The sequence below is a fragment of the Carassius auratus genome, chromosome 19, assembly GCF_003368295.1.
Source record: "Carassius auratus strain Wakin chromosome 19, ASM336829v1, whole genome shotgun sequence".
Taxonomy (NCBI): Eukaryota; Metazoa; Chordata; class Actinopteri; order Cypriniformes; family Cyprinidae; genus Carassius; species Carassius auratus.
The window spans coordinates 7,869,028-7,882,958 of NC_039261.1; the positions used below are offsets into that span (position 1 = coordinate 7,869,028).

Here is a 13,931-nt window from a genome sequence, read left to right on the forward strand (position 1 = left end):
ATATCGACAACCGCAGTTGACACAAACATATAATCCGTTCTAAGGATGTTTCCAAATAGTGGTTTGGAATGTTCATATAAAAGGCACGGGTAATTGACTGTAGCAAACATATTAATGCGATTAAATATTCAGACGACATGGCCACTATCTACTATCTATCACTACTATTAGGTACCGCGCTGCTACCGGAAAAGGTTTCTTGCTCGTGACTGAACCCTGCTGGCTGTTTGGTGACAGTGCAGTTATGCCTACTTGTACTGTTACGCTGAATTTTTTTTTCCACGATTAGGGTACACTACAAAGTATGTCTCGGAGATGCTTAATTTTAAGAAAATTGTGTTCTCATTTGAGCGTTTTTTTTTTTAAAAATCAACTTGTCAAATGTATAAAAAGTATTTTAGATTTGATTTGTGTTCAGTTTTACAACAGATAAAACAACGACAATATTTATACAATTGAAAAATTCCACCGTTATAATAAGCATTTTTTTGGGTAATTTTATGTTAGGTAACAGTTTATCAAGCATATTTGAGGGCTCACAAAAACATGTCGTTAGTGCTTTAAAAAAATACATAAAATAAAAGTGGCAAAATTACATTTGTGTAATTTGTCTTGAGCACATTATATACAAAGAAATGAATCAAAACAAATGTCATAGTAAAATACTTTATTATACATAAAAATGCTCAATTAACATTAACAACAAAATGTGCTTTTTCATCCATCTTACCCCACATTATATCAGCTCTCAATCTGAGAGAGAAATAGGCAATGTAGAGCTCTTAGTGTCAAACTCATATAAACATTCATCAAAAACGCACAAACATAAAGAACACAATACTGCAGCAGGGCAAAGACACATTCACAGTATGATAAGAGAAAGACCACAATAGTAATTAACTCATAAGACACACGTGCAAAAGTCACTGCCTCCCCAATCCAATTATCCAGTAGCAGCTGATCAACCAGCCCAAATAAGCCAAAAATATATTAAAGAAAAGAGAAAATGAAACTAAATTGCTCTTGAGTCTTTGTGCTTTTAAAGTGTGTTTGTGTGCAATTTGTGTGTTAACACACATCCCTTGTTTTAATGCTCTTGTGTGCATATTAGGTCATGTAGCGTGTAATTGCTCTGAGAGCATAAAGTAAAGCTGCCTGCAGTCGAGCTTCCATCAGTAAAAGGTTCACATGGACCTGGATAAAAGAACAAAACGTCTTAAAAAAGACATAAACAGGCATTTTTACTAACCCTAAGTGATAGATCCACTTGTGAAGTTAGGTTCACTATAACGTTATCATAACATTATTAAAACTTGGTCATATGTTACAACGTTTAAAAGTGGTTTGTCGTCTGCCAAAAAAATAATTATTCTAAAGAGAACCACTAGAGGCCACTAAAACATTATTTCATAATGCAAATGAATTCAACAATTCAGAAAACAGAGCTCAAGCATAATTCAATACCACTGCTAAAGCAAATGCAAGTTATTAAAATATGAACACACTTGAATCATGAACAAGAAATCTCACACATCTTGTACCTTTTCTGAGTGGCGAAACTGTCTCCAAAAAGAGAAGTACATTCTTGGTGTGGTTTTCTCCGGGTGACAAGCCACTGTCTTAACGTACACTTTTAAACTGCGCTCCAACAGCTGGTTGACTTCCCCATAATTGTAATCATCATACCTGTGTTGGCCAACAATGAAATGCAGGTGCACATTAGATTCACATTAGAGCAATTTTAGAATTTTAACCAGCAAACATTGATGCATTTAATGTCTACTTTTTTTCCTCATAATGTGCAGTCTTTAAATATGATTATAACGAGGACTGCTTTTCCTTCTTATATAAACATAACCCTAACCCACTCTTTGTCCCATATACGGCTGAACGTTCTAAGGTCGGTTCATGGCTATGATGCATGCATGACTGACCTGATGCCGTAGATGCAGTGAATGTAGTTCCAGATGGCTTTGCGAAGTGTGGAGGTGTCCACGTGCGAGTGCATGGCCATGGTGTTATACGTGAGCGCACACACCACCTGAAACTTCTCATCCAGAAGCTGTGCCATCTCTCCATACAGCCTGTTCATAAGAGAGAAACCGTGATCTTCCCACGAATAGTCCTGAAAGCACAAAATCATATGTAGAGATCATGATGTTAACCAGTGCTGTAAATAAATTGTTAATAAAGCTGAAATTATATAAAAATATTACATGAAAACCCTAAACAAAAATTTGAAATATTGCCTTAGTGGCTAATTTAAATAAATATGTTTAAGTTGAAACATTAAAAGGTGTAAGACTACAACAAAAAATAGCAATATTTAGCTTTACAGAAATAAAAAAAAATAAAAAATTACTAAAAGCTAAACCAAAATTAAAGTGAATATATAAAAATAGCAGATAATTCAGAATATAAATATGAATACATTATATGTATAATAGTAAAATCACACCGGATAAAACCACATATAATATATATTATATACTTTAACAAAAATATGCCTTCTATGCATAATTGTTGTTGTTTAGAATATCCAAGTTTATTCAACCTGAGCTCTCATGGTTGGGGGGGCCTGCACTCCTCTAGGACTAAAATCCTGGTAAGTAAAATCTGCATCCACAACGAACCTCGAGAAACAATCAGGAAGGACAGAACGCTGTACTGTAAGAGATACAAAAATATGACACAGGTCAGGCAGTTAAAAAAAGATGCCCATCCATTAAAAGTTATTTTAAGTTTTTAACTTGGGGCAAAAAAATGCATTCAATGTCATAACATTTGTTCAGAAAAGGCCAAAATTTTACTTGGTGGCTGCCAACACAAATGTAATAATATTTAATGTGATTTATGAGATGTACTGTGATGTACAGAGCCAGAAACTACAACAGAAGACTATTTTGATCCAGGAGCAACCCTGCCACTGGGTGCATTGAATAATGCATTTGTGTGTTCATACCATCAGCAGGTTCCAGCAAACTCTCAGTCCTTTCCCTTTCAAAGCGAGTAACCATCTCTTCTTGTGTAAATTCTTCACCTTGCTGCTGAACTATCATCATCTTCTCCATCAAGAGCTTAACCTCGTTCACAGCCTCAGACCACTGTGCACGGACACATCAAAGAGATTGAGCTGAGCAAAACAAACTAAATATTCTCTTTTACTTATGATCAATACATCAGTCACTGATCAATACCTCTTGCTGATTTCTGGCCTTGTCTCGGGCACAACAAGACTCTGTGGGTGAACACATTTGGAGAGACTCATCTCCAGACTGCTCGGGCTCTGGGAGAACACCACAACCCCAAACAAATGAGGCCAGAGAGTGGGCATGGCTCATCAATACAATAGCCTGAATCAGTTCTGCCAGGGACCACCGAGCCTCTGCACCAGGACAAACTAACTCCTGTGAATACAGAAGATTGTTTTCTAAGAACAAGTTTTTTTTATAAATAAGTAGCAGTACGAAATAAGTGGCGACTGCACAATACAATACATATCATTTTTTTAAATAACAAGTGGTATTTATCTTTGTGGTATATATGTAAATTAATCTTTAGACATTAAGTTACATATTTGTGTTCTGTCATAAAATTATGAGCTTTAGAAAGATTAGTATAAGCTGGGTATAAATTTATTATTTTATTCTAATACATTTTTTTAATGGAAACCTGTAAAATGCGATGCAGATCAATCACTTAGTGCATCGACTTATAAAGTATAAAACTGTGATGACCTCACAACAAGAAAGACAGCACAAGCAAACAACAAAGGACAACACACACACACGCACGCATACACAAAATAAAATAAAATATCAGCAATAACAGTAGACATTAACACATGACTTCTACAAAGCAGTGGACTCTGTTTTTTGGCACAAACAGAATGCCATAGTTCTTGGAAACAGCCTTTCAAAATTAACCGACAGAACAAGATGACAAAAAATACATATCAAAATATAATAATAATAATAGTAGCAATTCTACTAGCTATTATAACTCCATATTGAGTAGCATAGCCAAAGTTCAAAATACTTTGGCATTTCCTGTAAACAAAATTATATATATATATATATATATATATATATATATATATATATATATATATATATATTTTTTTTTTTTTTTTTTTTTTAAATGCTAAATCACTGAACTTATGATCAATAAGCTGCGTTACTATTTTTTTGTACATGCAGCATTCCTTAATTCACAAAACCGTTAAAAAGAATGATAAATGTTAAAAAGTTAAAAAATAATAAATATTAATTCAGTTTAAGGCTGTCATTCTAATACAGATGTTTATGTTCTAAATAAATGAGGAGTTAATTTTCTGAAATTAAAACTATAAAGATATTGTTAGTCCAATGTAGATGACTTCTTTTTGTAAGCAACTTGTAGTGGATCTACCGCCACCTTATTTTTTCAATGCGGAAGGAAGCCGTTCTTTGTGAATGTGTGAGAATTCACAGTTCATTAGACGCTGTAGGGAAAAAGCGAGAAGAATAAAAAGGTGCAGTAAATGGTAAAACGGGTTGCACTACAAACCACTGTGTTCATAATTAAGATAACACATTACAGTAAAGTGTTAAGACACACTAGTTTGCAATTTCAAACAGCAAAACATGCTGTTTTAAACTTTAAAAATGGCTGTGTCCACTCTTTTGGGAATACTAAGGTGGATACCTTTTAAAATGTGTTGCTTAACTGTCTACTTTAAATTTCCACTTGTCATTTAGAAATGATGGTTTCAGAGTAGCTTCCATAACACTTATGATCTGTGCTTGTCACCTGTATATGCTCCTGGGTGATGATCCAGGGTCTGTGTGCAAGCAGTTTGTTGAGTGTCTGCAGGCGCTGTATTTTGGGAGGTGCACAGTGAAGTCCTCTAAGCCAGGACTCATCTCCACCAGCAAGAAGAAAAGCAGAGCTGTGATGCTGCACCAGGTACGAGCACTGGTGACGTGCAGACGCCTGCACAGTCACGGAAAATTACTGTTGTGTGGATTATAAACACAGACTCGTTTGTGTTTAAAACTTGCAATCTAAAGGTACCAAGCCTTTTCCCTTACCAATATGATTATAAAATGTCTCCATGACAGAGGCAGAGGGCCATCCAGCTGGAGCAAAGCATTGTGGGTGCGCTGAAAACAGGTCTGGTAGGTGGGATGTAGCCCCATCATCGTGTTGATATGGTCCACACGTCCCTCTGACAACAGAGCCTCTGACATCACTTCCTGTGCTGCCCCTTCGTCTAGAATCTGAAACAAACAGATATGTAGAGAATACAGTTTTATTATGTATACAATAACAACAATATTAATAACACATTATTAAGATTTAATTATTAGCTTTTCACCAAAACACAAAGCTACTGCATTCATTGGATATAAAGACAAATTCCACAAACAGGCATGTTAAAAAAAACAACATACACACCTCTTCAATTGGGATAAAGGCACTAGGCCCAGAGGGCAATGTCTGGGGTTGGTCAACTCCCGCTTCCTCCTGAGAAAAAGAAAGGGTGACAATAGAAATTAATAAAGATATTGAAAATATAAAGCCTTTTATTGTCCAGTTGAATAGTTTTGGGAAAATATAAACCCTATCAGAGAGATATTAATGTGCAACGCATTATCATATAACTGTCACCAAACTATCATTCCAGTAAATGCTGCTAACGTGTTTAAAAAACATTCAGCAGTTCTTGACAACATCGCCCGGATTATTAAAATCAGCAGTTTTTAATACGTTGATAAAGATGTCATACTGTCAAGTCATATTCATATTTAATAAATTTTATTAAACATTTCTGATTTGAAGTAATTTTTCGCCTCAAACTGTTGTCCGAAGCAAATACGTTAGTTCTTGGTTCAGTGAACGGAATCATCAAGTTTGACATTAACAAATAGTTGTCCTAGTTGTTTACTAGAACAGCAAACGTTAGATATTAAATGAACATCGCTGGCTCAAATGGACCTTTAATGACTCGCAATATGAAGACTTTAACGTACACAACAAAGGATAGCTCAGGTAACGTTAACGTTAGAGCATCGACTGTAAACTTTGTCCGTGAACCGTATGACAAACAGACTCCGACACGGACATAAGGACTTGGTGACATAAATGAACTCACCTTCATCTGAAGAACGTAAGTGTTCAGAAGACACAGGTTCAACCCAATAATTTTGATAGAAAGTCTCGGAGGGTTTGTGCTCTATGACTTCATTGCGCCTGTAGAGACCGTCTTCTGGAAAGCAGGAAACGTCACCGGGAGAAGGCGTGGCGTACGTGAACACACAGCGCCGGACTCTTGCGTCAACTCTCCGGCGCAGCATGACGCAACCCGCCGGTAACGGAGATCAGAGCTCACGGTCCCAGCTATCATACATGAGCTGCTGTATGGACAGACTGTGAGCGAGTCATCTTGACATAGCTGAGGGCCTGATTAGGTGAATATGACAATGTTAGAGGTCCACTTTCATAGCTGAAAATGAAAGTGAATGTTAAATAATTTCGGAAATAACTTTTTTCCTAAATTAATCTTAGACAGAGTAGTGTTTTTTCCCCGATCAACAGCTTAGCTCTGCTCTACAGAAGAATTTATCTGACAGACTGTCATGTCAGTGACGGGAAGCTTTAAAATAATAAGATGGCCCAAACTGGTCATTAGCTGGCCTGGTAGACCATCATGGACAAGCAACAATCCGTGTATTATCAAGTCATATACAGTAATCTTAAATTCAGCAAGAAATTAAAATTCACTTATATATTTTCTAAATGCATAATAATGATCTTATTGTGAACAATTCATCAATGCATGTAACATTTCTTATTAAACCCTGCCATTTTACAGTCAAATGCAAGCAAGCATTCAGTTCTTACTTCAACAGAACCAAGTCCTCCTACTTCATTTTTCTTTTTTATAATATAATCCATTTACATCACAATACAAAAGAAAAGATCTCTCGCTACTTCCGTTGTTTTGCCATTTTAAAGCGGTCAAACTAGAAATAGTTGTTGTTCAGTAGATTAACACCTAGCTTGCTGGAAACCATGGTAGGTCAGTTTGCTTAGCCTCAGAAACCGTGAGCAAACTAAAAGTAATGTTAAAAAAACATCCTCAACTATAAATAAAAATTATGGGTTTACTATCCAACATAAAATTACAAGTATGCTGTATGCAACATAAAAATTGGGTCCTAAAGAAGAAAGGATCATGAAGTGTAATAGAAAAGGCTCTATAGCTGATGAGAGAAAGCCTCATTCACTTTTTCATTACTGCTGATGTTATATAACTACAGCTGCTTACACTTACACTATACATCCTTCTGTACCTGGGGCTCCTAATAATTACACTTAACATTTTCTCTTATGTAACCTTGCATTAAAGAGAAATTAAGCATAATGAACATCTGTTCAACACACAAAAACAAGGACACAACAAACAGAGACACAGACACAAAATAGGATTTTATTGAATCATCACAAGCGATGTGTTTAGCACTTGCCGAGTCTGTGAATGTTTGCCTGTGAGTTACGTGTGTGTGTGCTGTGTCTGCTTTTGTGTGTGTTTTATCTGAGAAAATTATCAAGCATTCACACATTTATTTCAAGTCCAATCTTACATTAAATAACCATTATATATATATATATATATATATATATATATATATATATATATATATATATATATATATATTCCATATAAAATAATATTTTCAGGGCAAAATCTGGGAGAATGGGTTTGAGAAAGGTAGAATGAAAAAGAGCAAAGACAGAATGAAACCTTCTCTGTATTTAATTTACACACCATTTCCGCAAAGGGAAGACTTTATTGTCCAGGTTATATGTGAAGACCTTCGCAGGAATATTTTTACTCAACGCACACAGGGTTTTGTTAGAGGGGATGGCTGTTTGAAAATCGACACCTTGAATTGTATTGATTAGTGACCATAATTCAGAGCAAGCTTGGTCAGGTAAACCATGGTCATCATCACAATCAGTGCTCCATCCCCATGGACAATAGTGATGAATGCAGAGGAGCAGAAAAGAATTGAAGTGGAGGAGAGGAACATAAGCATTAGGGTCAAAGGTCACAGGTGGTGTTTTTTACAAAAAAAAGAAAAGAATGGCAGTGTGAGCATTAGATGTTGGTGCTTTCTCAAACAATCTTGTTCTCCAGGGCAGCGATCCTTTTCGTCACAGCTTCCAGTGATGCTGCTGTCAAGGAAATAATGCAATAGTAGCATCCTAACCACTTATGATGGCTTATATATATATATATCTATTAATTAAACTCACTAAAAATCAGCTGTTAACCAGTATGGTACCATTATATTGTATACACCCTAATTTCTTTACATTTGTTTTTACATTATTGTCTATATTGAATATAGAGCACAATAGGAATTTGTGTAGTAGAATGTTAACCTGAACCACTATGTTCTGGTTAGGAAAGGATATATTTCTTTGTTAACGCCTGTAATGCCTCCTCCACCTTTTTCTGGAACTTGACAATGGACTTACATTCACAGGGATCTTCCACTGCAGGTAACAAGAGAAAAAAAACACATTTAGTTCATAAAATGCTAGTTTAAAGGTATATAGTTTAAAGGAACATATTCATCTTGATTTTATTTACCTTGACAAACATTGATTTGCAGCTTCTTGACAATTTGGTTAATGGATTTGAAGTCTGCCGTGTAGAAGTAATGGTCAGTGACAGGTTCAGAGGCGATTATTTTCAGCTCGTCTTCAATAGCATTACCAACGCCCACCGCATACATCTTAAAGCCTACAGCACAGACAAAGCGCACTGTAAAATACTCACAACTCATACACATAGCTTTTTGCATTGCATTTCTGTGTGTGTTTTTTTCCTAACCATTCTCCTTGGCTTTCTTGGCAGCTTCTCCAATGTAGTCTTGTGACCTGCCATCAGTGAAGACAATACCGACCTTTGGCACTCCGGGTCTGGCGCCCTGGTTAGGAGTAAAGCTGGTATCAACCAGGAAACTGATGGCCAGGCCAGTCATGGTTCCCCTCTCCATATAGTCCATCTTTTTCACTGCTTCTTTCAGGGCCTTTTTGTTGTTGTAGCGTCCCAGAGGGAACTCCTGCTTCACAGTGCTGGAATACTGCACCAGTCCCACATGGGTGTTTGTCTCTGACACGTCCAGTTTGTCGATGATCAGGTTGATCCATTTCTTGACCAGCTCGAAGTTCTCTGGTCTCACACTCTTGGAGCCGTCGATCAAGAAGACCACATCTGTGGCCGCGTTACTGCAAGCTGGGATAAGAGAGACAGAGGATGTTTGTGGTAACTCATGAGTTTACAAACTAGGGTCCAGGAACCCCCAGGAGGATTCTGGGGGTCAACAAAAAATTTGAGAGAGAAATGCAAAATTAATTATTAGGGCTGTCAAAGTTAACATGTAATGTGATTTTTGCTACAGTATAACAGAATATGAAAGCCAATTATTTAATTAATTTTTTTTTTTTTTAAGTAACATTACATTATTCTTTGCTTACAATCCATAAACGGGTCTGTTAAGTAAATATAAAGCAGTCTTGAAAATGTGTCATTTTAGGGTTACAAAAGCTTAAAATCCTTGTGGGACGCTTGATGTTAAATTATCAGTAAGTCATTTAGTCACATGACAGTAGTTTGCTTATTTTGCTGTTTGGTTAGTAGGCTGTGAAAAACAACATTTCTCTTGGTCATTAAGAATCTGATTCATCTTTAAAGCAGAGGTTTTAAATACAGTACATCAAAAACTGCAAATGCCTGTGAAGTCATTTGCTCACATCTTTGACACTTACCCAACATTCGTACATACTCACCGCTGCATGATCGGCCATCGCCCTGGAGTGTAAATCCGTCTCTGCAGGCACACTTGAAAGATCCGGTTGTGCTGATGCAAATGTGCTCACAGTCATGATCGCCTGACATGCATAGGTCCGACACATTCTCTACCATGAATGTAACACACATACACACACCGGGTAGGGGAAGGAAGGGTTAGCAAAGAGAGAATTACTCTATGTGAAGTGGGAACTCAAGAAAATCAATGCGTTTTAACAATCCGCTGCACTGCAAATGAACAGCAAATCTTTAAAACACACAGAAATATGTCAGAGACCCAGACACCTGAGACCTGCAGAAAATAAAAATAAAAGTTTAAAAGTTTAGGTATTAGTCTCAGTGTTGTTTGTCTCAGGCGGCTGTTGCTCTGATCCAGACTTTCTACTGCATTGGTTCTCAACCTTTTAAGTTTTGAAATGTCTGTAATATCAGCAAGCTGAGAACCACTGCACTGCAGTGACTACAATCACATCAGTGGCTACACATGCTTTTACTTCCTCCTCTGGTGGAGCTTCAAGCACAAGGTGGAGATCTACACCTGGAGGTGAGATTAATCATAACATGCCCTATGGCTACTCATGCCCTCTGTTGTTTATACACCTTTAATATCAGCAGCCACGGTGAGGACCGTCTGCAGACCTCTTTTCCCTCCCCTTTCTTCCTCTCACCCTCCTCCTTCCTCTTACCACAGAAGGCCTCCTGGAACTTCTTGGTGAGCTTCTCAATCATGCTGTAGCTCTCCACGTAGTCCACGTGATCCTCGAGAGTCTCGCTGGCCATCTGTCTGAGCGTGGTCATGTCCACGCGACCCACTCCAATGGCGAATATCTCAATGCCGGCCTCTCGCGCCCTTGCTGCAATGTTTTGGATGTTGTCCTGAGGTCTTCCGTCGGTCACAATAATGGCCACCTGTGAATGTTTATTAATGATATATTTTACTGAAATGGTCTAAAACTGCTGATTTGCTCACATTATTGTAAATTCATATGTTCGCCTGGGCCTAATGTAGCCATTGTGGATTACATAGCGCAAGACTCATGTTGCCAAAGACGAGGCTTAACATTGTTATTGATGCCAATATGGTGGTTTTATGGGATTGTTTGGACTCTGACCTTGCTGATGTCAGGGGATTTGCGTGCTCCCTCGGCTTCACTGAAGGCCACGTTCAATGCAAACTGGATGGCGAGGCCGGTCATGGTACCGGTGGACAGTGGCTCGATCTTAGACACAGCTTTGACGAGCGCTGCTTTGGTTTTGTGGGACTTCAGAGAGACCTCGTTCTTCACTTGACTGGCGTAGTTTACAACGCCCACGCGAGTAGCATCAGGCCCGACGTTCAAACCGTCAATCACTTTGGCCATGAAGACCTTGACCTGTTCGAACTCTGCGGGGCGGACACTTCGAGAGCTGTCGATGATGAACACCACATCAGTGGGCTTGGTGTTACACAAGCCTGCAGCTGGAAAGAGTGAATGAATGAAGAGGTGTTAATATGTGTGAATATAAGGAGGAGAGAAGTCTCTTTGCTCACCAGTGCTCAAAAAACTGTAATATTGTGAAATATTGTTTTAATTGTATTTTATTCCTGTGATGAAAAAGTTGTTTTTATATGAGCTATTAATCAAGGTTTTCAATCAGTGTCACATGATTTTTTTTTTTCAGAATGAAATGTAATGTTTAAAAGAACAGCATTTATTTGAAATGGGAATCTTTTTATAACATTATAAATGTATTTACTATCACTTATGATTAAATTATAAATATCTTTCAAAAGAAAAAAAAATCTTCCTCACCCAAAACTTTTAAACAGTATTTTACACATTGGGGCGAAGGAAAAAACGTGAGAGTGAAAAGCAAGGCTGCAGTCTGCAGGTAACTCAATAAATGTACAGTGTTAGTCCTTCTCATAATAACTTCCATTGATTATACATTCACCCTCAGGTATGCACACACACACACACACACATACACATATACTCTTGTGCAGTACAGGGCCTCTTTGTGTACAAATGCAATGACATTTGAAACCTTAAAAAGTCATTTGTCTAAAGGACATACAAGTTATGTACAACCATTGGAAACATAACTTTAATTACCCACTTTACTGAAGTTCCTCTGGTATTTTTAACACATATATCAATGCAAATGAAACTAACAATTTAATTAAAGATTCTCTAAGCGTAGCTTAAGAACACAGAAAATTATATTTTGCACAAGATAACTTAATGAAATAATTGTAATAATATGAAGAAAAATGTTAGATGAAGAAAATTTTGGCTTCTCAGTGCATGCTTTTTTAGGTCACATATTTGCTTAACATTAATCTCTATCATCCAAACTATTGTGTTAAATAAAAATAAAAAAATGGCAAATATGATGATTCTAAATACAAATTATATGTGATAACTGTCTGTTCTGTCATCATTTACTTACTTTCAAGTTGTTCCAAACCTGTATTAGTTACTTTCTTCTGCTGAACACAAAAGAAGATGTGGTCAAAGAATTCTGAAGAATTTTTGTAACTAAAAAGTTGCTGGTTGCCTTTGACTTCTCTAGCCACATCTTCATTTGTGTTCAGCAGAAGAAAGTAACTAATACAGCTTTGGAACAACTTGAAAGTAATTCATACTGTTTTGGAACAACATGAATGGAGTAAATGATAAAATTTGTATTTTTTGGTGGACTTACCTTTTAAACCAGCTACAGAAAAAATACTATGCTGGTTGACCTGCATTCTTTTGTAGTTATAGTTATTTAGCATGCAGGTCAACCAACACTAACCAGCATCCATTTCAGAGCCTTTTCTGCAAAGGACACAACTACACTGAAGCAGCCAGACTCATTTTTATTCGGATGACATTTGCCCTTCATAACATATTCAAAAACACAACATTATTACAGTTGTTACTGGGTTATTAGTACCCAGTGATAAATTCATGATATTGATGGATCTGTGTTAATGATGCACGCTGTTTTCTTACCCATAGCAGCAGCATTTCTCGGATCCATGGTGGCTTGAGCTCCCAGGATGCATAGCAGCATCACAAACCCCGGCAATGTCATACTGTAATGCGACGTGATTCCTAATGACCTGCTCGACTACCAGAGACAGACTGATTCACAGACAGAGAAATGTGCAGGTTATCAACAAAACACATATTCACAGATACACACTTAAGCTTCTAGACGCCGCCTTCAAATTCTTCTCCCTAAGGTGAACAGACTTTTCTGGGGGGAGGGGGATACCTGCCCCGAAAAACCTAGAGTTTGGGTAGGAAAGACAAACACACCTTGATCTGTGTATATGTTTGTGTAAGGGAAACCGAGTTCATTTGGAGCCCTAGGAGGGGTCTCTAGCTTGGGGTTGAACTCAAATAAACATGAAGATGAATCTGTCTTTTCTGGGCACTTTTCCTCTAAAAATTAATTTCAGACACGCAGGAATTTATGCACAGGAATTATGTGGGAAGCCTCCGTGCCTGATCCAACACAGACGGCTCTGTTCTGACTATGTGTACGTGTACGTCTGTGTTTTTCTTCTATATGCACCATGCAGTGTCGGGAAATGCGAGTATCCATGTGAGCACATGTAGGCCTGTGTCTGAGTCTGTGCTTGAGACAAAAGTTGATTACACTGAGCGTGATACAGCATTTCTATTAGAGGTGTATGCCACACTTTCACATGCCAGTACAAAATAGTTAAAGAATTAATATATTATTCTCTGTCACTTGTCAAGTCACTGGCAGACCCCTTTTTAAACCTGCAATATATTACTTCTATGCAACATGAAAGGAGATATTTTAAATAAAAATTAAAATATATTTAAAATATTTAAATATATTTTAAAATTTAATAAAAAATAAATGGTGACCATAGCTGTTAAGAAACCTAAATTTCAGCCAGTTCCTTTCAAAAAGCTATAGTATGCCTTCAAAAGACATGAAACGCCCTGCACAAATTGTATAAAAAACTTTAATACTTTTTGGGCTCGACAGCCATGGTTACAATCCAGTGTCATTGTTTAGCTCAAACATTTTGCTTAACAACCCTTTTTATTTCTCA

At 37.2% G+C, this 13,931-nt stretch overlaps 2 protein-coding genes across 2 annotated transcripts; both read right to left on the reverse strand.

The window, feature by feature from the left end:
- Positions 1 to 652: 652 nt before the first annotated feature.
- On the reverse strand, positions 653 to 6,325 carry sesn2 (sestrin 2). The gene is made up of 10 exons (XM_026288649.1): positions 6,137 to 6,325; positions 5,440 to 5,508; positions 5,073 to 5,261; positions 4,792 to 4,974; positions 3,198 to 3,407; positions 2,963 to 3,104; positions 2,555 to 2,667; positions 1,935 to 2,125; positions 1,542 to 1,686; positions 653 to 1,194 (listed from the first exon to the last, which is right to left on the reverse strand). The coding sequence occupies exons 1-10, from the start codon at positions 6,140 to 6,142 to the stop codon at positions 1,108 to 1,110; spliced, it is 1,335 nt and encodes a 444-aa protein (XP_026144434.1). The 5' UTR covers positions 6,143 to 6,325; the 3' UTR covers positions 653 to 1,107.
- Positions 6,326 to 7,713: 1,388 nt separating this feature from the next.
- On the reverse strand, positions 7,714 to 13,594 carry matn1 (matrilin 1). The gene is made up of 8 exons (XM_026288650.1): positions 12,850 to 13,594; positions 10,981 to 11,327; positions 10,555 to 10,777; positions 9,847 to 9,975; positions 8,888 to 9,292; positions 8,645 to 8,797; positions 8,467 to 8,547; positions 7,714 to 8,214 (listed from the first exon to the last, which is right to left on the reverse strand). The coding sequence occupies exons 1-8, from the start codon at positions 12,929 to 12,931 to the stop codon at positions 8,165 to 8,167; spliced, it is 1,470 nt and encodes a 489-aa protein (XP_026144435.1). The 5' UTR covers positions 12,932 to 13,594; the 3' UTR covers positions 7,714 to 8,164.
- Between the last annotated feature and the right edge of the window lie 337 nt (positions 13,595 to 13,931).

What these genes read in the sequence shown, in the direction of transcription:
- matn1 (XM_026288650.1), bottom strand. Translation starts at nt 12,931, where the DNA reads ATGACATTGCCGGGGTTTGTGATGCTGCTATGCATCCTGGGAGCTCAA. An exon ending in GAGAAATGCTGCTGCTATGG is followed by an intron (nt 11,328 to 12,849) that starts GTAAGAAAACAG and finishes CACTCTTTCCAG; the next exon opens with CTGCAGGCTTGTGTAACACC. An exon ending in ACAGGCGTTAACAAAGAAAT is followed by an intron (nt 8,215 to 8,466) that starts ATATCCTTTCCT and finishes CAGCAGCATCAC; the next exon opens with TGGAAGCTGTGACGAAAAGG.
- sesn2 (XM_026288649.1), bottom strand. An exon ending in AGGCCAGAAATCAGCAAGAG is followed by an intron (nt 3,105 to 3,197) that starts GTATTGATCAGT and finishes GTCCGTGCACAG; the next exon opens with TGGTCTGAGGCTGTGAACGA. An exon ending in TTTGCTGGAACCTGCTGATG is followed by an intron (nt 2,668 to 2,962) that starts GTATGAACACAC and finishes TATCTCTTACAG; the next exon opens with TACAGCGTTCTGTCCTTCCT.